General features: G+C 33.9%; 1 protein-coding gene across 1 annotated transcript in view; it reads left to right on the top strand.

The window, feature by feature from the left end:
- Nucleotides 1-23,900, top strand: part of NAALADL2 (N-acetylated alpha-linked acidic dipeptidase like 2) — a 978,063-nt gene that overhangs the window by 599,158 nt on the left and 355,005 nt on the right. Inside the window, exons 7-9 of the mRNA XM_023184822.1 lie at nucleotides 14,674-14,766; nucleotides 18,086-18,291; nucleotides 23,071-23,190. Of these exons, the coding sequence (XP_023040590.1) occupies nucleotides 14,674-14,766; nucleotides 18,086-18,291; nucleotides 23,071-23,190 (419 nt within the window). The remainder of the gene's footprint in view (nucleotides 1-14,673; nucleotides 14,767-18,085; nucleotides 18,292-23,070; nucleotides 23,191-23,900) is intronic.

The following is a 23,900-nucleotide window of genomic DNA, read 5'->3' as shown; positions in this document are numbered from 1 at the left end:
CCTCCAGTCTCAGCATTAGGGTTCTAAAGAAAACACTCTCTTTATAATTTGTTAAATTTGTATCTATTTGCTAGGAACTACAACTTGTGGGCTCTGTTTTTTTGTGTCCAGACCTCTGGGCTCAATAGTCATATTTTATCTCAACTGCTTTTCTCTTGACAGCAAGAACATACAAAAGAGAAAATATGTTGAAGAAATATGTACAGAAAAAAATCTGAATACATTAAGGATTTGTCTGTTAGGGACATATGCTCTTCAAAATCCTGTAGATTGAGAGCCTCCTAAACTGATTACCAGTTAAACAAGGTGGGAAAATCAGAAAACAATAATAAACCAATGTCCTCAAAGCAGGAATGAAGAAGCACTCGAGGAGATTTTTGTTTTGTTTTGTTTTGTTTCTGCCATTTATTCTGAGCCCAACAAATTGATTATGGGCTCTATTTGTTAAGATATGTGAAGAACACCACAATAATAGTGTAGTTGTAAGAGACACTAGACTTGTAAAAGACCATATTTAAGCCCAGATTTAAATAATTAATTAATTCAATATATATTCAGAGCCCCCAATACATTCCAGCCACTGTCCTGCCCTCAAGGAACTGACAATCCCCATGCTAGCTCCATGCCCTCTCGTATGTCATCTCTCACTGCAAACCTCTATGTCTGAATCTACAACAGAGAGCTATACCTTTATCACCTTAAATAGTTGTGAGAATCAAAGTATGATATGTGTATCAATTCTTTGTTTTTCACTTTTTGTGTTATATGTTGCGTCATGTATTTTTTGAGACAAGGTTTTGCTCTGTGATCAGGGCTACAGTGCAAATGGCTTTATCATAGCTCCCTGCAGCCTCAAACTCCTAAGCTGAAGCAATTCTCCTACCTCAGCCTCCCAAGTAGCTAGGACTGCACATGGGTGCCACCACACTAGACTAATTTAAAAAGTATATATTTTTGTAGCCACAGGGTCTCACTTAGTTGCCCAGGCTGTTTTTGAGCTCCCTAGATCCAGTGGTCCTCCTGTCTCAGCCTCCCAAGGTGTTAGGATTGTAAGTATGAGCTGCCATAACTGGATTAATTTTTTTGTATATTGTAAAATGTTACGTAAATATTAAGAAATATCTTTGTTATCAAATAACTACTTAAAAAAAGAAAAAAGCGTAGACATGTCTTACCTCAACCTCCTGGGCTCAAGTGATCCTTTTGCTTCAGCCTTCCAAGTAGCTAGGGCTACAGGCACATGACACTACACCCAGCTAACTTTGAAATCTTGTTGAAGAGACAGGATCTCACTCTGTTGCCAGAGCTAGTTTCAAATTCCTGGGCTCAAGCGATCCTCCTGCTTGTCTCCCAAAGTACTGGGATTATAGGCATGAGCCATTGTGCCTGGCCTAACTACATTAATTTTCTTCTTAATACGCAGAATAATGTACTTGCAAAGCAAGATGACACTCTCCTGCTGCATTTCCATAATAAATTAACAACAGGCATGAAGCCTACAAAAAGAGTTGAGATGTACACCAGTGTTAAAGCAAGAAAGACAGGCCTGCTTTCTAAGAGATTGTGACTTATGAAGTTGTTCTCATGGATGTTGTTATGTTTTTAGAAAAATTGTTATGATTTTTAGAAAATTAAAAAAGATATATTTAAATCATTGAGAAGATATTCATGTTATAATGATTTATTTATTTTTTAAAATACATAATATACACTTAGATTTTCCAAATATTGATTGAGCAGTCTCACTGAGTCTGGTAAATCAGTATTTGGAAAATCTAAATATATAATTCTATATTATAAATATATAATATCTATATATATTCTATATAAATTCAGTTTAATGTAGATTATAACCATTTACCCCAATGTTTTGGACAATAATGCTCATAATTTTTCTGAGATAATTAAGTTTCTTCATAGATACTACAAAATGCATTAGTTATTCACAGTAATGTATATCAGGGTAGGATATGAAAAGGATACTGAATGAGGTACTGTCATTTTAAGCAATAACAGCAATGCTTATTGTTTAAGGATTAAATAAATAACTTAAAACATATTCTAATTATAACATATTGTTGAATTTTCTAAGTATAGCCCTGATCTTTAGTGTCTGAAAATCTTCACTAAGCAAGTTTGGAATTGGCACATTAAGAATATGTGTGCGAATCCACTAATTATTTATCCTACCCATTTAACCCTTTATGCACACTAAATCAAAATTCTCTAAAATTCAGACAAAAATGTAATAGAATTTTTCTACTACCAATCAAGGACTACATTTAACACCTCTAGTGTTAAAGTAAGTCATTGTTCAAATTTCAGAAATTGAGTCTTGGTCCTGTTTGTCCAAACTTGGATTATCCTTGAACCAATCATCATAATATAGTTGATGTATCTGTCAATAGGCTTGAGTCAATCAGAATCTATTTCTAGGGATACTGCCAAATCTACTCATAAAATGTTGATGGGAAATGCTGGCAACAGTTCAAAAAGGGAAAGTGGCAAATGGATGTTGGGAAAGCAAGTGTAGTTCAAGGATGATACAAGTCTGGCCAAGATGCAGTTTACAAACTTTAAGTAATGAATTGCTTCATCATTAAAGGTCAACAAGAAACCATGTAGCTCTGGGATCTTCCTCTAACCATCCTGAGACCATGGGAATGGAATGCATCCTACCTGAAAATAAAGTCAGCATAGGAAGGGATCAGATGAGTAAAGGGGAGAGAAAGATAGAAATAGAGATAGAGAGAAGGTGTGGGGAAAGATGGAGAAGCAGAGAAAAAGAAACCCTTATTTACATGATTAGAGCCCTAAATAAAGCCTTGTCTGAAGCCAAATCTATTGAACTTTTCATATATATGAATCAATACATTCCTCCTTTGTTTCAGCCTATTTATATTTGGTTTTTGGTTACTTGCAACTAAAAGCTATCTAACTGATAAAAACCATAACACTTAAACTAAAGAATTGAATGCCTTCATGCATGAGATAGGCACAGCAAATTGAAGTGGATAACTGGCCATTTGTATGGACATCACTGCAAGAACTAAAAAAAAAAAATGTATGAGGAATGGAAAAAGAATCAGGAGAAAAATTCTTACTTAAATAGATTGTTTGCATTGATTAGATAATTGGATACTGACTCCATTTCATTTCAAACGGTCTTTTTCTTTGTAGACCTGACTCATTCATTCATGGTATTGTCAATATTTGTCTTTGAAGTTCAGTTAAAACATGGAAAACTTAATTTTCACATATCAATCTGACCTGGTGATTAAAATTCATGACTATGGTGATTAAAAGGGAAGAAGAAACTTTAAAATCCATTAATGAACTTTAAGGTGAAAAGTTTAAATGAATCAAGTTAAAAATAATCATTTTAATGTATTTGATGATTCATTTATTTTGAAAAAAATAATTGTTTACATGTTGCTTAAAACTTATCATCAGTGATGACAAAATTTTACATAAATAAATTTGGATGATGTCTCTTCAAGTGGATATACTATGTATTTTTTGTTATTATTTCCTTATTTACAATTCTATATGTTTTATCAAAATTACTTTTATTATTAAAATGACATAGTGTCTAACTGATCATCTTGTTTATAATTTTTACATATTTCTAATGCATTTTGTAAATCTATCTTCCTAATCTGTTAGTAGTTACTTTAAACAATGCATTACTAGCATTTCTTGAGTACAAATTTAAAAACATGTATTGAACATATTATCTACAAGTTGTAGTTACACAAATATTTGTTGACAAATGGTGCCTTTTAACTTTTCAAGAAATATCTCTTAGCGGGAAATGTTAGTACAATTGAATTCAACATTGTGTATTCTTACATGTGAAACTAATCAATCTGTTCAGAGCAGCCTTGGAATTGCTACATGTGAGAAGTTCCAGTATATTATGCTACTCTCCTTAAAGAATGTCTTGAGATTTTCTCTTTCTCTCTCTTTCTGTGTCTCTCTTTCTCTCCCTCTATCCACCTACCTATCAATTTTTCTTGGTAGACAATGGAATAGTATGATCCAATATGACATGGCTTCCTTTAAGTTCCAACATAACAAATGACAAACCTTTTTGACCACAACAAAGCAAAGTATTTCTTAGTAGACCTTAAAAGAAAAAGAAAGAAAAGGAAAACTATAAACTTGGTTTTGAGCAGAGTGGGCTTTAATAATGTTGATCAGGCTTTTCCAATCAACATGGAGGAAAATATTCAGAAGAAATGGGGAAATTTTTAATTTGTGCAGACAACTTCTATATAGCATGCATACAGATATAATGGCTGCTCTTTATCTGAATAATTCAGAGAGCTAGAACTGTTTCAGAAGGACTGATATGTGTGGAGACAAATGCCAGATCAACTGTCTTCAAGCAGTCAGTTACATAGTGAGCATACGAGTCTGAGGTAGGAGTTGATAATGGAGTATTTCGTAGAACTAAAGATCAACATTCATGAGGTGCCAGTCTGAAGTCCTTGGACAAAAGGAAAAAGAGCTTCAGAATTCACTTTGAAGGACTGTTCATCAGGGATCTTAAATGGAGTGAGCGTAGCGGGGAAACCTATTGTCCAAAATCCACAAAAAGTAGAGTCAATTCTCTGTTTCCTGGGGAGTGAAGGCTGGGCTTACCAAAGGTAACGCAGATCTGACATTCACCCAGAACTTCTCAAGTTTCCAGGATTCTGTCTCAACAGTTTTGATTTTAGAAATGATTCAGCTGGAGTACAGTCTAGAGTTTTTGTTTGTTTGCTAAAAGACTTAAAGACAACCTGAGATGTACACTTGAAAGCAAAATTATTTTAAAAAGTGTTTTCTACTTTTTAAATATTTCTCAAGGTTTTTATAGCTTCTTATATTCTTAGCATATAATTTTTCAAATACCTGTCACTTTTTACAAATTATAGAAATTCCAACTAAACTTTGGAGTTTATATGTGTGATAAAATCTATTAGCATACACCATATCTTTGTATTTTTATGTTATGGACCAACACCGTCATTTACTAAACAAAAACTTCCAGAGATTCATCACTGCCTTTGTGTTTCTATTATTCTGCTATTCCTTGCAAGTATCCAGTATTTCTCTTTATTATTCTATTCAATATTATCCAAACGTATCTTGCATGTATGTGTCTCTAAGTTGTAAAGGCCCATTACACTCTAAATTCTTATGGTTCAGTACAGGTGTTATTTTCTCCACCAAAAACCCTTTAGGGTTTCATTCAAGTTGGACATAGCCTCTCTTTATGACTCTCTCATGCATTTGGCATTTGTATGCTATTTGGCATTATGATATGATATTCCTCTGAAGCAGAGCATAAGCAACTGAATTTTCATTAGAACATGTTGTTTCCTCTTTATAATTCAATTATTTGAGGTTTTCTTTATGGTTCAGGATATCATCAGTGTTCTATGAATATTTGAAAAGAATGTATGCTGTGTTATTGTCTATTCTACACATGTCTACTTAGACTAAATTCCTTAATCAGGTTGTTCAAATATTCTATATATTATTCATGTTAAAATCTCCTACTGTGAATATAAATTTGTTCATTTTCCCTTGTAGTTAGTCAATTTTCACTTTATATGTTTTGAGATTATTTTGTAGGTGTTTATAAATTCAAATATATCATATCTTCTGGAATAGTTGAACCACTTATCACATGAAGTGATATTCCTTGTGTGTAGTAATTCTTGTTTTAAGTTTGAGTAGGCCTGATATGAATTTTGTAGCACTATTTGTATTAGTATCTTTATGCTGTATATTTTTTGCTTTCAACCTTCCTGTATCTTCCCTTTATATATGTCTCATTAATAGCAAATAATTTCCAATTTAAATGCAATCTGATAGTCTTTTAATAGGAGCATTTGGTCCCTTTCATTTAATGTGATTAATATGTACTTAGACTTACAGTTTTCATCTTAATTAAGGTTTCTTCTTTGAATCACATATTGTTTTCCTTTCGTTGTATTCTTTCTTTAGATTTAGATTTTTGCCATTAAATTTTCTATTATTTAGAAGTTATAAATACATTTTGTATTCTTTTATAATTAATCTAAGAAATTACAACTTCTTAGAGATCCCGTGCCTCTGCTCTGCTTAGTGTCAGGTAACTTTCTTTGCACTCTTGGGAGGAAGTGGGGAAGTTCAGAACTTTAGGATTCCTACTTTATAGAGGGAGAATCTTTTTTAGAACCACCTTCTTCATCCCAATTTCGGTAAGCCCAGGACTTTGTCTTCTGACCTTTGCATCCCACGAGGCCATCAATATTAAACGGTTCTCTTTGTTTACCAAATCCCCTTAGGTTGAAGATAGCCTCATAGTTTTATTTACCTGGGTTCCCATCACAACTTAAATTTTGACCTAGTAAGTTCTTAATTTCTTGCTAATTCTTAGATGCTGTTAACAAGATTTATTTTGTATTTTATTTGTCATTATAAGTTATTATCAGTGGGTGGATTAATGTGATATCCTAGCCCACCATATTTTTAGTAAAGAAAATCTTCTCTTCCTTTCCATCCATTTATTACCTGACAGCAAATATGGACTCAGAAAATTGTGTAGATTGATTGACATATAAATCAGGTCATCAGGAAAAAAGGATCCACTAAAAATGTGCAATTTAAGAGAATTTAATCAAGTGCTTATGCACATGGTGTGGACAGGTAAAGCAAAACAGAAAAGAGATACCATTGCTACTGCCTCTAAACCTGGTCTAGTAATTGCTACTACCTGTAAACATGAAAGGGCAAGAAGAGAGAGCAGTTGTAGGAACTGGCCAGTACTTTAGCTATAAGAGAAGAGCTGTGGCTTTCAGCCAAGCAGAGTTATCACTGCATAATGTGGACAATCAGGGGGGTACTGGAAAATAAATACTCCAGTCTTTCACTTAACCCAGTCTACTGTCCTCTTGTTGATGCCTTCAATTAGGTAAACTAAACCTGAAGCCAAAGAATAAAAGAACCATGTAGATGTAATGCATAGAGGTTACTTCTCCTGGAGTAAGGTTAATGGAGGGTGGCAAATAGATGTGAATGAACAAATAGAAAATATGCAGCAAAGACAGTGCTTCAAGTGATTAGTAGATTAGTAGATTAGTGCTTCAGGTGATTAGTGCTTCAGGTGATTTGGTAGACAGCTGAGAAAAAAATTGTCAATTTTTACATTTCTGAGGGATACAAAGAGAGTAAAAGTTATTTTTTCTCATATTCATATTATTTAGAATATCTTCCTCGTTACATAACTTTACTAAATAAAAAGAATACAATTTAATTCAATGTTAATTGTTTTTCCAAAAGTATGGAAGCTCACATGAGTACTTGCACATATGGATGTGAAGATGTGTATACATGTATCAGATAATCAGGGCATAGCTATATGTACTTGAAAGTTTACAAGTTATGATGACATAGAATCTAGAAGCAGTTTATATTTAGATTTTCAGGCAAACAGTTGGCATTTAGGAAAGATATCTGCAGACTGCAGCATCTCAGTCACCAAAACTCCCTCTAGAACAGATTCTAGTCCCCGTGAGGATCAGGAAAATTAAGAAAATAAAAGAACAATCTGGAAGTCCAATCCTAGAAAAAAGTTCTTTTCTAGAGCCACATCAGCAAGAAAGGGACTCAAGTATATGTAATGGGACAAATATTCAATTAAACTTAGAGACTCTAGAAGATCTATGCCTAGGAAACTAACAAATGCTTAATTATTGGAATTGAGACTCAGAGTTAGCAGCAAGTGTTATTCTTCAAATCTCTGTGAATAATGTTGGAATTTTTTCTAGATATTTGATATAATTATTCAAAATACAGGTGGAAATGAAGGTCTGTTAGTTATCCCAGAAGAAGAAGACTGGGAACCAATTAATCGGATCTTAATAATTGAAACAAAAATGCAAGACAGAATTGTCTCTGGACCATAAAATTGGCAGTAGTTATTTTTCTCTGCACATGATGAAATTAAGGGATAGAGAGAGGCAGCTATTTCATGTCTCTTAGCTCTGACATCCCTCACCCTATTTGAATACAAATTGTTCTCTGAGTGGAACACATTTTTATATCTTGAAATCTTTTAAACTTCACATGTCATAATTAAAGCTGTCATCAAATTTTACATGAAAGGCAGAAATTGGTAAATGTGAGCTGGAAATGTAATTTTTAACTACCAGTACACACACACACACACACACACACACACACACACACACACACAGAGCAACTTTTTGAATAATTAACTGCCCCTAAATGTTTTCCGGGAGTTTCTAATTACAACTTTCAACCGTGATTTTTTTTAAAACTTGAAATAAATGTACAGAAAGTTGCAAGAATAAAAGTATTTTTTCTTAACTACTCAAGAGCAAATTACAAACATAGTGAACATCTCTGACTTTGTCACTGAATTCTCTGACAAACAATGACATACTCCTACACAGATGACACAACCATCACAATCAGGAATTAACCCTTGGTACATTACTACCATGCACTCCACAGACTCAATTCAACATTTTCCAATTTTCCCAGTAATACCCTGAATTACAGTAAGATCCAAACTAGGCACATGTGTCGCACAAAATTGTCAAACCCACCATTTCCTTCAACCTGGAACAGTTTCTGTCTTTTCTTGACTTCCTTTGCTTTGCTACCTTTCGATGTTACATACCAATTATCTAGAGTATTGTTCCTCAAATCTGTGTCTATCTGATGTTTTCTCATGAGGATATTCACGCACTGAATCTTTAACAGTAATACTACAGAGTGAGACTATGTTTTTCCCATTGCATATTATGAGCTGGTGCATGATATTACCATGTACCAGGGAATAATTTGTTCCCCTGTATGTAATCAGTTGATGCCATTACTCCCTCCACAATGGATCCAACCTTAGTCTCTGTCTAATATGGGCTATTCACCCTATATCAAATGTTCTACCTGCCCCTACCACGATGTAGTTAACTTCCTTACTTTACTCAGGCTCTAACAATGTGTGTTCTCCAGCTCTTAAAAACAGATGTCCTTCTCACTCTGCTTCAGTTTGTCCCGTCTCTAGTGATGCTGCTACCTTTGATCTCTTGATTAAGGTGGTGGCTGCCAGGTCTCCTTATTGAAGTTACTTTATAATTGCTTTCTTTTATACTCAATAAGCATTTGAAATAATGTAGTATACTGCCTCAAACCCCTGCTATCTCTAGCCATTAGTATTTGTGTTCACTGAAGCCTGTTGCCCAGTCATTTCTATGATGATGCCAATGGTGACTTTCCAACTTTCGTTTTGTTGTTGTTGTTGTTGTTTTTAAGACACTTTCAGTCTGTCACTATGGTGCAGTGGCACCATTTTAGCTAACTGCAGTCTTGAACTCTTTGGCTCAAATGATCCTCCTACTTCAGTCTCTGAGTAGGACTAGAGGCATGCACCACCATGTCTGGCTAATATTTTTTTGTTTGTTTTTTAAGAGTCAAGGTCTTGCTATGTTGCTCAGGTTGGTCTCAAACTCTTGGCCTCAAGGGATCCTCCCAAAGCTTTAGGATTACAGGCATGAGCCACCACTTCCAGCTGCAATTTTATCATCTTTACACTTATTAGTTGAAATTTCACTGTAAAGAAGAAATTTTTGTTTTTTCTATTCATTTCTTGATATGATTTTTTTAAATTTACACATGCCAGTATTGAGTCATTACTTAATTAGGATTTATATTCATAATAGATTCAATAGGTTATATACCAGTACTATTTATATCTTGATGCTCAGATTGTCAAATGTTAGCCAGTAATAGCAACTTCAGCTGGATTCTGTGTCCTTTGACATGTACTCATTATTCTTCATGTATTTACTTAGTTTTTGGCACTATAAGATGTACCAAATCATCTTGTACTTTTCCTGGGCCAGCTCTGTTATCAGCCATTTCTCTAAAGACTCTAGGTCTTTTAAGTGGAGAATAGTCTAGAAAAACAGATCTGGATTCATCTATTGCTAATGAAGTGTTGCTTCTCTCCATACTACTCAGTGAACAAACCTAGGAAAATATAATTATATTTTAATATTATATTTTATGTAAATATATAAAAATATATCTATACACTCAGATTTATATCTGTATTTACTTTTAAATCTATGTGCATGGGTGTTATACACACACATACATACAGTTTTATATATATGTATTTCTCTTGGATATATATAGATATATATATATAATCAACAACATATATAGATATGTTCTCATGGTTTTATATATATAAATATATAAATTAATATATACTCATATGTCCTCATGGTTTTGTATATAATATATAATTAAAATATATTAAATTTTATAATTTAAATATAAATATAATTAAAATAAATTTTATATACATATAAAACCATGAAAACATATCAACACCGAGTTTTATTTATCTTTCCATGTTTGTAAGTCTTTAGCAGTTAGAAATCATCTTCTCATTAAATGGAATATATTTACTTAGGTAATTAGATCCCCTGCATGTAATCAATTGATGCCATTACTCCCTTCACAATGGATCCAACCCTAGGCACTGTGACATACAGGCTATTCACTCTATATCAAATGTTCTGTCTGCCCCTACCACAGTCTGGTTAACTTCCTCACTTCACCCAGGATCTAACACTATACGCTATTCAGCTCTTAAATTCAGATGGCCTTCTCACTTTGCTTCAATCGCTTATCTCATTGCACTATTTCCCCTGGCGGTTGCTTTCCTCCTCATATTCAGGCCTTCTCACAAACAGGTACGCATGCAGACACACACACACACACACACACACTTAGACACTATCCCTACCATCCTTGGGCCCTGATATATCATACTCGACCACAGGCCAAAATAGCTAGATCCTGAGGTCCACAACCACCATCAAAGAAAATTAGCACAACAAATATATATAGCACCCAAAGTTACCATATTGGAACACATGGTATAAGAATTTAAAATAAGGATTAAAGTTAAACTCAAAAAGAGAATAAAATATATTAGCAATATAAAACAAAAATCAGAAAACATTTTTAAAAATGAGAGGAAATAATAGGTGCAGAAAATAAGATAAGTGAGAGAAATACAGTAATAGTTAGGGTAGGTAGATAGATACAGTCATAGATAGATGTAACTGAAGAATAAATTCAAGAGCTAGATGATCAGATTGACCTTCCAGACAGGCTGGATCTAGGATAAATAAATACAAAAGTATGACTAAAAGATACAGTGGATTAAAATGGAGTTGTAGAAACAATATTAGAGGAAGGAAAAAACGGGAGAGAGAAAATGGTCAAAAAAGTGATAATAAATTTTCCAGAAAAAAGGAAAAAACACACCTACATATTTTATAATTAAATTCAAAAAGCACAAAAATAAAGAGGAAAATTCTAAAAGTTTCTACAGTGAAAAAGGGTTCAATGTTATCGGTGCTACACTAGGAGGAGACAATCTCTCTAGGTTTTAATTCCACCATCCCTGGAGATTTGGAGAAGAACTACCCCAGAGTGCAGGTTTGTTCAAGCCTTTTTATAACAGTGCCTCGCTCCAGTAGATTTGGGAAGGCCTGCTAAACCCAATTTCTGTTCCACTATTTAAGCCCTCCTTTTTCATAGTTTGTTCATAATCATACATATTTTTACCTAAGTTCAATCATTCTGTATATCCCTCTGTATTCTTTTGTTTTCACTTATAGCATATCCATATTTCTGTATATTCTTTTTATATTTAACAGCCACATATTTTATCACAATTTTCTAAGTCATTTCCCTGTTTCAGATGTTTATGTTGTTTTCTATTATTGCTATTATAGATTATACTGCAGAGAGTTGAATTATTCTTGTAGGATACATTTCAAAGTACAGGATTACTTTTGTTATTGCTATGAAGAGTAATATTGCCTTACCAATGGATTGTTCAAATTAGCACTGCCAACAGCAGCAGATGTGTCTTTACAGCAAGTTTATTCAAGATTTTTCTGATATTTATTATTAAAATTTAAAATGTGATTATGGTGCTCACTCTAGTGAAGAAAAACAGACTCTATGCATAATTTCTTTTCAGATGTGAGTATGGAATAATATAAGGATTGTAAATGCACCAATTATCACTCTGTAAAAATGCACCAATCAGCACTCTGTGTCTAGCTAAAGGATTGTAAATGCACCAATCAGCACTCTGTAAAAATGCACCAATCAGCGCTCTGTATCTAGCTAAAGAATTGTAAATGCACCAATCAGCACTCTGTAAAATGGACCAATCAGTACTCTACAAAATGGACTGATCAGCAGGATGTGGGTGGGGACAGATAAGGGAATAAAAGCTGGCCACCCCAGCCAGCAGCAGCAACCCGCTCGGGTCCACTTCCACACTGTGGAAGCTTTATTCGTGGTGCTCATTGGTGCATTTATAATCCTTTAGCTAGACACAGAGAGCTGATTGGCGTGTTTTTACAGAGTGCTGATTAGTGCATTTACAATCCTTTAGCTAGACACAGAGTTCTGATTGGTGCATTTTTACAGAGTGCTGACTGGTGTACTTACAATCCTTTAGCTAGACACAGAGCGCTGTTTGGTGCGTTTTTACAGAGTGCTGATTGGTGTGTTTACAATCCTCTAGCTAGAGAGAAAAGTTCTCCAAGTCCCCACTCGACCCAGGAAGTCCAGGTGGCTTCACCTCTTAATCCCCCCTCTAAACAGGACACCCCAACAACTGTTGGGAATTGGGCAATGACCACTCTAGCTACTTCAAGTAAGAATGTGGTCCAGTAAGAATTAGTACATGTGTGTGAAAATGGTTATTGTAAATTTTAAGCACTATATTAATGCAAGGTAATATTGCAAGGAGTACAGTATACATATTGTGAGGTTTGCTCACAGCTAACTTAGACAAAAATACATTGAATTTTAGAAAACCAGAAAAGATTCTTCATCTGTATCTATATCTAAAATAAGCAGGAAAGATCATTGAAAGGTATAAGGTAAAGAGTCTATAAAGTTCACTTATGTGGATCATCTGGAACAAACCTTGAGCAGGGAATTAGATAAACAGTCAAAACAAACAAACGTATGAGCCCAGTGCTATGACAATCTTGAAAAGGCAGAACTGTGAGACAGTAAAAAGATCAGTGGTTGCTGCCAGGGGTTTTTAGGGAGAGAGGGAGGGAAGGAGGGATGAAGAGGTGGCACATAGGGGATTTTAGAGTAGTGAAACCATCCTGTATGATACTATCATGATGGATATACCTCATTATGCATTGTCAAAGCCCATCAAATATACAACACAAAGAGTGAACCCCCATGTAAACTATGGACTTTATGTGTCATTATTGGTCTATCAGGTGTAACAAATGTTCCACAGTAATGCAGGTGTAACAAATGTTCCACAATCTATCAGGTGTAACAAATGTTCCACAGTAATAGGAGGCTTGAGAGACAGAGGGTATTTGGGAACTGTGTACTTTCTGCTCAGTATTTTTGTAAACCTAAAATGCTCTAAAAAACAAAGTCTATTAATTGAAAAACAAACAAAAATGCATAGTACCTAAATTAAAAACACAATGCTCAGGCTCTACATAGATTTACTCACAGATAGATGAGGCACTCAGGCATTCTCCAAAGGCCTCTTTACTTTTGTGTTGGTTATTATTTTAACGAATTCAGTGTACTGATGATTTTCCATTTAATTTGTTTGAAAGGGTACATTGAGGGAAATAAGTAATGTATTTATTATAACAATTTCTATCTAGCAGTAAGAAATGAACGTCTGTGGGCCTGCCAGTGTAATGTGGCTACTTTGCATTACCTGCTTTCAAATTTGCCATGCTCTGCCCTGACACTAACACCTAGCTACTCTTAAACCTCTGCTTTAAGAAAAACTTTAAAGACCCTGTGAGCCACTTCCCAACCCAGACTTCTCAGGATCTGTCAAATACAGGATTAACACATTTCATCTCCAGAGACTATGTCAGTTCTGTGACTGGAGTCCCTCCTGATTTGTGTCTTTGCCTTATTTGCAAAATTTTTGAATATCAAACATAAACAGAAAAATTCAAAGAGGTAGAACGATTAGTACGGATTTAGAATAGAGGTAAGGAACCTACAAACCCAGATAGAAATAAAAACTCTAATATATGAAAACATGTACAGCTTTAAGAATCTTTATCTTTTTATGTTGTGTAATGCTTTATTTACCATTTTTAAAGTGTTAATAAAATAGTGAGTCATACTGGAAAGGTTATTGTCCACATGTTCTTTATCTGAAAATAGAAAAGTATTCAATATTCTTTGGAAATATTTCAATCTATTTTTTTCCCTTTTTAAAAATATGAGTTGCCCACATCTCCTGAAGGTCTTCTGAATGCTCTCATAATGAACCCTCATTGTAGAACTGAATGTAAGGTTTAGAAGTGCCTATTTATGGCTCTGAGGTTCAAAGATGCTAGCAATTGTATCTTAGTCATCATTGCATAACAAGCACCTAAAATAGAATCTGTACAAAGTATTGAACAAATATTTGTCAGAAAAAGTATAACTTTGCTTATCTGAGAACATTCAATTCTGTGGAATTCTTTTGCTGATGATATTGGATAAATAAATTTTAAGGTTTAAAAAATACAATAAAATATAAAGAAACAAAAGTCTTTAAATTTTTATTTTTTTCAGAAGTAAGAGTCGTCAGCATGCAAGTTCAGACAGTGACAAAATTGAAAACAGTTACTAATGTTATTGGATACGTAATGGGCTTGACATCTCCAGGTAAGTAGGGTTAAATATTTATAATCTACACATTTTATGAAACTTTACAAGGAAATGCTCTGTAATAATTTAATATCATACTTAAATATCCTACTTTAGATGTAACTAGAAATTGTCCCACTCTTAGAGTAGATAAATTTGAAACTAAGAAGTGGATCTTCATTTTCTTTCCTACCATATCTCTTGCAAAATAAATCTTAGTGGGGGGAGAGAGAGAGAGGTGGGGGTGTCTCAGGAGGGGATGAAACAAGAAGCAGAGTTTAGATTTGGTAAACTGGCATGTTCTACAAAAGCCAAAGTTTTCTTTTTTTCTTATACTCACCATAACACCATTGAAAATTTTATTTTTATCAAGAAGACATTTTAAAGAATGATTTTTTTTCCCCTCTCTGCAGCCTCCACCTCCCGAGTTCAAGTGATTCTTGTACCTCATCCTCTTGAGTAGCTGAGACTACAGGCACCCACCACCACGCCCGGCTAATTTTTCATTTTTTATTTTTCGTAGAGACAGGGTTTCACTGTGTTGGCCAGACTGGTCTTGCACTCCTATCCTCATGTGATCCACCCGCCTTGGCCTCCCAAAGTGCTGGGATTACAGAGGTGAGCCAAGCATGCCTGGCCAAGAAAGATTTTAGTTTTTAATGATGTGTTTTTTTATAAATACAAACTTTGGTCTCCAAATTTAGTTGTCCAGTTTTAATCTACATCCCACTCTGCATCCTTGGTCCGTTGCCAAATTTGTCAAATGTCTGCATGGCTTTAGGTTTTCAACGTGCTTATGAAAATGGTCACCTGTAGCTACTCAGGAGGCTGAGGCAGGAGAATCGCTTGAACCTGGGAGGCGGAGGATGCAGTTAGCTGAGATTGTGCCACTGCCCTCCAGCCTGGGCAACAGAGAGAGACTCCATCTCAAAAAAAAAAAAAAAAAACACGGAATCTTCAGATATTATGTAGGCTAATTAAGAGATTAATAGCAATACTTCCAAACACATTGTAAGACTGAATCACATATTACTGCCTAATGTGCCTGTTATACAGTGTAGCATTTAATAATCTTTTTATTACACTTTTGCTACTTCTGTTGATTTGGGGACATTTACACAAGTTCTCCTTGGAGAATTATTCTTCTTCATGACTTTGGTAAAATCAGCCTAGTTGCTAGCTCAGAATTTTAAGATCAAGTTTTATAGCCTCCCAGTTTCTTGCTGGCCAACTCTTACAAAGTTCTTGAAAGCCAGTTATTTTCTCTGATTTCTTTACAGGTACAATGTTGAACAACCTCTGATTATAGTTCTTTAAATACAAGATATAAATAAATTTGAAAATTGTTACTATTAAATTTCAACAAATTTCCATCATAAGGTTCTCTATTGAAGCACTAGAATATTTATCATCACTGATTCATTCACAAGTTGTTATTGGAAAACCCAGTTGTACAAATTATACTAGCTTTAGAGTGAAGAAAATTCAAACTACAAAATATACTCCTGAAATTAAAAAAAAATAATTTTACCATTAGTATTCTTCAGTGAATTATGCAAAGCTTCTGAAATGTTGCTTATTTGAATTTTACAAAAAATTGACTGTTTATTTACATGACATTTTATTTAATAACTTTGAGGATTAGAAAAAAATCACCAATTAGCTTTGTTTGTTAGATATGGTTTATTTAGAATGCAGACAATTACAAGCAAAACTTTGAGACATTTATGGGAGATAAGTGAATAAATTATTGGGTTTTTAACATTTGTGGACACATTATCACACTATGTATAGCATTAATTAAATCTTTTTTTTTTTTTTTTTGAGACAGAGTCTCGCTCTGTCACCTGGCTATAGTGCAGTGGCACGATCTTGGCTCACTGCATGCTCTGCCTCCCAAGATCAAACAATTCCCTGCCTCAGCCTCCCAAATAGCTGGAATTACGGGTGCCCACCACCATACCTGGCTAATTTTTGTATTTTTAGTAGAAACGAGGTTTCACCATCTTGGCCAGGCTGGTCTTGAACTCCTGACCTCGTGATCCACCTGCCTCAGCCTCCCAAAATGCTGGGATTACAGGCGTGAACCACCGTGCCCGGTCCCATTAATTAAGTCTTAATAAAATGTTGGCAGATCAAATCCATTGCCAATTCCAGTGTGGAAAACTAAAATATCTTCATACCATGACATTTATTGTAAGGTAGCTTTTTGGTGTTATAAGTCAAAGGGTGATTCATTTATTCCACACATGTGTAAGACCTCCTTTGCATTGAGCGTTGTTCAAAGTGGCTTACAAAATAGTGACTACTAAAATTCAAAACAACTAAATGTAGGATATACTGTTTGTTTTCCTACCTTAGAGATGAAAATACTAAGGCATGGAAAGTTGAAATAAGCTTTCCAAGGTCACACAACTAGTGACTTGCAAAGCATGAATTCTAAACCAAGCAGGCTGGATTCAGGGTCTGCACAATTTACCATCCAGTTGTGGGACATCTGATAATAAAATGATATTCAATGAAGAAAAATTTTTGCATAGATATATGAAGATACTTGGTCAGATAAATTCAGATATGTTATTATTACCAATAACATTCACTGACAACAAAATCAGAGGAAACTCTCAAGGGGCATTTTCAGCCTTATTATCGAAAATATTCAGTAATGTACATTGAATAGGCTACTTCCATGTGTTAGGAAGGCTCTCCTAATAGTGTATCTAATAAATTTTAAATGATTGTATGAAATAAAATATGTAAAAGACAACTTTTCTAACAGTTGAATGACTTTTGATATTGGCGAATTTTATTTTATTTTTCTTCACAGGAAGGAGAGGGCCTACAATTATAAGTTGGAAGCTGTAATTAATTCCCTATGGAATTAATTTATTGCAGAATCCATACATGACTACCATATTTTTAATATTTAATGCTACTGTATAAGTGCTTTCTTGTATGTATTAATAGTTTATTAATATTTACTGAGCATACACACATTGTTTACAGGGCACTTCCCACTCTTGAGTCTGGAAAAATGTTAGATAAGGGTTTCATTGTGGCGTATTTGTATGCTTCATTAATTAATATTCATGTTATAAAGGAGAGTAATATGGATCTAAGGTTTGGATTCATAATTGGGTTCAGCAGCTGCCTCAGCTTTGATATACGCAGATGTGTGAATTAAGACAGTAGGCAAAAAAAATTAAAGTAGTCTTAATTATTAGAACAATTTTGCTTAATTATTGCTCAGTTGTGCAGTAGGATTATGTAAATGTCATTTAATTTATTGTTAAGGTTTACATTTTTTTAAATGGCTCTTGTCCCTCTCTATTTTCAGACCGGTATATCATAGTTGGCAGCCATCATCACACTGCACACAGTTATAATGGACACGAATGGGCCAGTAGTACTGCAATAATCACAGCGTTTATCCGTGCCTTGATGTCAAAAGTTAAGAGAGGGTGGAGACCAGACCGAACTATTGTTTTCTGTTCTTGGGGAGGAACAGCTTTTGGCAATATTGGCTCATATGAATGGGGAGAGGTAAAGCAGAATATACATTAATTACAGTGCTTTTCTTTTCTTTTCTTAGTTTGCTAAAGTAGACAAAGTAAAATTTTCAAAGCCAAAGGCAATAACGTGCTTCTCAACTAAAGTGTCCTATTGCCTAATTTGCTGAGATGGCTTATAGGAATAAGACAGAATTAGAGCTAGACCACAGCAAACTACATATGACCTTCAAATATCTTATCCCTATTGTTACCAGACTTACAAACCCCGATACAGTCTAACACACAATAGTGTTCACCTTGTTATTGTATTTCTCCTTAGAAGACAGGATGACAGGCATCGGACTAAAAAGGATCAGACGATACATTTATCTTTCTTTTTCTACACTTTCTAGGAATAATCTGGAATTAGGGAACAATCTCCTATATTAAATGTTTATTACCTTAGCATTACATTTTATCTATACAATATGGATCCTGAATGTAAAATACATTTTAAAATCCAATATTTTCTCCTTCTTCTACTCCACCCTTTCACCCTTAACTCCCTACTTTTCGTTTCCTACCTGCCTATCTATTGCCTACCTACCTACCTAACCACCTTAGGAAACCTGTATCCAAATGAAAAATAGCATGCAATGAGGTACAGTTAGAATACAACTGAAATATTGGAGAATTTAAGTCTTAAATGCTTCTGACAGATCTGTGTCTCATAAATGCACTGTATCTTTAATGGAATATGATAACTGATAATTAGATTGATAGAAATTCTATTTACTTTTGTGATTTGTTTTAGAAAAGAAGTTCAGGGCTGGGCGCGGTGGCTCAAGCCTGTAATCCCAGCACTTTGGGAGGCCGAGACAGGCGGATCACGAGGTCAGGAGATCGAGACCATCCTGGCTAACACGGTGAAACCCCGTCTCTACTAAAAATACAAAAAACTAGCCGGGCGAGGTGGCGGGCGTCTGTAGTCCCAGCTACTCAGGAGGCTGAGGCAGGAGAATGGCGTAAACCCGGGAGGCGGAGCTTTCAGTGAGATCAGGCCACTGCACTCCAGCCCGGGCGACAGAGCAAGACTCCGTCTCAAAAAAAAAAAAAAAAAAAAAAAAAAAAAAGAAAGAAAAAGAAAAGAAGTTCAATAGACATATGGACATATGTAGACAAAAACCACTACATAATTTTACTAGGAAAGTAAGATAATTTAATACTATAGTTTTTTCACTACTTCAGCTTTGAGGAGAAAAATTTAATAGGAAATTATTTTGCTACATTTTTATTTTTAATCACCCCAAAATGATAACATATCTATTAAATCAAAGAAAATATTTAAACAGGTATAGAAAAGAACATAGCAAGTATCTTTTTTAATTTGAAGGAAAGAAAAGACTTAAAGATGAGAAAATTGTTTTCAGTGTAAAATTCATCCAGATTCACACATTGCAAATTGGAATGCTTTTCTGTATGCAAATGAGTGGTGTGTATGTTTGAGCCATATTCAAAAGAACTACTTCAAATGAAAAAATTCCTTTGCTTAAAGAATCTTTTTAAGTTGACACATTTGTAAGTAAGCTGGAAATGAAATAGATGAACCAACCTCTCAAACTCATATTCCAAATTACTTTAAAGATTGGTAAACAAGTTAAAGAACAGTTTAGAGAATACGTTTGTAATCTATACCATTTTTAATAAATCAGAAACAATGTTTTAGTTTTCCTGTAACATTAAAGCACATATCTTTAAAATGTCTTAAAGATTCTTTTCAAATTCCAAAGATGTATTTTGCTGTATCAAACTATATTTTAGGTCTTCTAGATACCTATCTAGTAATTTTCACAATTAATTTATGTTAATTCTAAATTAATACATATATTTCTGAACTATGTTTTAGAATAGGCTAGGCTTGTCTAAATTAATAGTTTCTAATGTAAACATCTCAAACCCCAATGGATGGGAAAATTTATTGTAAAATTTAGTTGAGCATCAGGCGTCAGAGCCTGTAAGTTGAATCAATGTGGGCTTGCATATGTGTCAGCAATAGTTTTTGTTAAAGTAAGTTGATATTTTTGTGGTTAATACACATTCATTTTTAAGTTTTTGTGAAGTCATTCACCTTTTAATAATTGTATATTTTCTTAGTCAATTATGCTAAAAATACAGCAACTACAATGTGGGAGTTCACAGGAAAAAAATTTGTTAAAAAGGTTGTTTGTATTCAAAACAAGTACCAGTGTCTTTGAATGTTTATATATGTATTTACATTTGGCAACTCATTATCCATTCATTTACTGGCATTTTAGGTGACTAGATGGGCAAAGACATATGAGTAATGAAAATGGTAAATAATATACATTTGATTATTGACTTATAAAATATATTTTTATAATTTACTGTGTCTCACCAGATTGTTCAATGCAATTCATGAAGCCATTTTGTAAACATCCTGTTGAAGAGAAATTTAGAAAATTGCTAGTTGTCCTGTTTTGCCTACTCATGTCGAATGTACTCCTGAGAATGAAAGAGTTTATGTTAGTTTGAAACTAATTTATGCTTTAAATATATTCCTCTATGAAGGGGAGTGAGGAAAGCCCTTATTGACATGTCACATTGCCCTATTTAATTATGCTTGCATAGAAACATCTGGAGACCCACAGTTGTAGTTAATAGGATTAGGTGATGTTGGTCAATAAACTTTAAATGGAATCATAGACAGAATTATTAGAGAAATGATTAAATACTGATCTTGATCTTTGAGAAAAATTATAACATTTTGCTAAATAGGTTATATACTTTAAAAAGTACCATTTCTTTTGTGAAGAATCTTCATTTGTCAGAGGCTATTGTGGAAATATTATAGATATTGGAGTAAAAGAATTCATAGTTCAAATTCTCTTTACCATAGAACATGTCATCTTAGGCAACATTAACTTCCCTAAGACTTGATTCCTCCAATGAGTCTACTAATGCCTATCTTATGAGGTTCTCATGAGAATTATATAGACTAACATATAGACAGTGTCTGTGTGGTAGTGTGCTAATAGAAGCTGATATTTCATAGCACTTAAGTAACAGTTTTGAACAATAATTATAGAGAAATTACTCAAGCTTAAAATTCATCATTTATGTGCACTTAAGATGTTTATTAATTTTAAATGATTGTATTTTCCACCCTCTTACAGAATTGAAATTCAACATAATTTCAAATGTTGAAATTATGAATTTTCAACATAAAATATGGATAACAGTGAAAATATGCAGGATTTATGTTTCTGTCCCTGATTTCTTTTAGTTAGCATTGTGTTCTCCAGTTCCATCCATGTTATCACAAAGGAGAGAAGTTTCTTGTTTTTCAAGGCTAAATTATATTCCATTGTGTATGTATAACACATTTTCTTTATCTACTCATCTGTAACAGAGTATAGAATGGTGGTTTCAGCCTAGGGTATGGAAGGAATGGGGAGAAATTGGTCAACTTCTATTATGTATTGTGTGGTGTGGTGAATATACTTAGTAATAGAGTATTATACATTTCAAAATTGTTAAGTAAATTTTATGTGTTCTAATCACAAAAAAATGTTAAGTATTTGGGGTGATGAATATGTTAACCAGCTTAATTTAATTATTCCATATTATATTCATAAATCATAACATCACTTTGTACTACATAATATTATACAATTTTAAGCTATTTACAATAAAAAGATAAAACAGGATGACATTATCAATTTGGCAGGTGTACGAGTCCTTGTAGTCTTTCATTTCATAGTATTAGAAGAAGAAAGACAGTTTCCTAAGTTATGACATAATGTAATCTTTTAGGACATTTCTGTAGAACTGCTACCCACGATGACAATTATTTGTTAAATGCTTGCACAAAAAAGCAGGAAAATAACAGAAAGACTTAGTGGTCATTCTTAATAGGATCAGTGGTCTTCAATTTTGTGCAGTAAGGAGCAGAAGAGAAGTAGAAAACTATTCTATGGAATCATTCAGTGCTGCTTGTGTGCATGAAATGCATCAGGTTTTTTTTTTAAGGTAATATTTGCAAGATTACATTGTATTATGCCCCATTTTGCTCATAATACAGGGTTATTTTGTGCAGAGTAGCTCATTGCTTCAAAAGAAAAGGACTGGTTTTATTCATCACTGGAGTGGTTTACCTATACCTCTCCTCTTATTCAGTGACTCTAAAATTAAGTTGCATTCATACTCTGTAGTTGAATCCATACTATGTTAACCTTGGAAGAATATTTTCTGTTAAAATTTGACTTTGTCAGGAACATGCTTTAAAATATTTTATTATATGTTATATCTAACTCATCATTCTTGTTTAAAATCCTTGTGTACACTATTAATAGTATAGGATCACTTTGAAGGTAATTATGGCCAAGCGCAGTGGCTCATGTCTGTAATCCCAGCACTTTGGGAGGCCAAGGCGGGCGGATTATGAGGTCAGGAAATGGAGACCATCCTAGCTAACATGGTGAAACCCCGTCTCTACTAAAAATACAAAAAATTAGCCGGGTGTGGTGGCGGGCGCCTGTAGTCCCAGCTACTCTGGAGGCTGAGCCAGGAGAATGGCGTGATCCCGAGAGGCGGAGCTTGCAGTGAGCTGAGATGGCACCACTGCACTCCAGCCTGGGTGACAGCGCCAGACTCTGGCTCAAAAATAATAAATAAATAAAAATATATAATAAAAAAGAAGGTAATTATGCAATATAATAATTTTAAGTATGAATTGTTCATTATTCAGTATCTAACTAATAAATAGAATCTATTTATTTGTGTTACAGATAGATCCTTTTTTTGATTTCAGGATTTCAAGAAAGTTCTTCAGAAAAATGTTGTGGCTTATATTAGCATCCACAGTCCCGTAAGGGGGAACTCTAGTCTACATCCTGTAGCATCACCATCTCTTCAGCAACTGGTAGTAGAGGTAAGATGAACCACTATTGTATCAAATGATTATGCAAAACTGCCCTTTTCTCTATATCTTAGCATTTCTTGATTTTTTTCATTTGTTTTTAAAATGGCATCAAATGTTGTGTGTTTTAAGAAATGACCTATTGCTGACATTTTATCAGTATGTCGTAACTAATTTCTTATGTTCTGGAATTCTTCACTTGCTACTCTTTTATGGTCATAATTCTAGAATACATGAATCACACAGTTATAGAGAAGGTGTACAAAAATATATATATTTTTTAAAAATATGAATTTAGCTCTCAAATTCCCAATTCTGTAATCTTGACATTTTATGACAAACTTGGTTACTTTTGAATTTCTTCCCTTTCATTCATGTTTTACATAAATTTGAGAGCTGTCCTATCTTTACAACTGCTGTGTAGGCCCCTTGAGAGCAAGAATATAATGATAACTAAATTTAAAAGATTTAGAAAATATTGTTTGAAAAAATATTTGTGGAAAAAGAAAGCATGTTTTCTTACTAACTACCCTAAAAAATCATATATTCTTTATGTTTCATTGGAGTTACTTATTTTCAAAAATATTTTATCACTTCTCACCTAATTTAAAAAATTAGCAGAATAGTTTTTCCTGTTTATTAGTAGAGTTCACACTTTTATTTCTTCATTCTTATGAATTTCACTACAGATAAAATATGTGCTATTTCTCAGTATGAAAACA

This window comes from Piliocolobus tephrosceles, chromosome 2, assembly GCF_002776525.5.
Source record: "Piliocolobus tephrosceles isolate RC106 chromosome 2, ASM277652v3, whole genome shotgun sequence".
NCBI classification, from domain to species: domain Eukaryota; kingdom Metazoa; phylum Chordata; class Mammalia; order Primates; family Cercopithecidae; genus Piliocolobus; species Piliocolobus tephrosceles.
The sequence above is the reverse complement of the archived record's forward strand: the minus strand, read 5'-3'. Positions and strand labels throughout refer to the sequence as shown.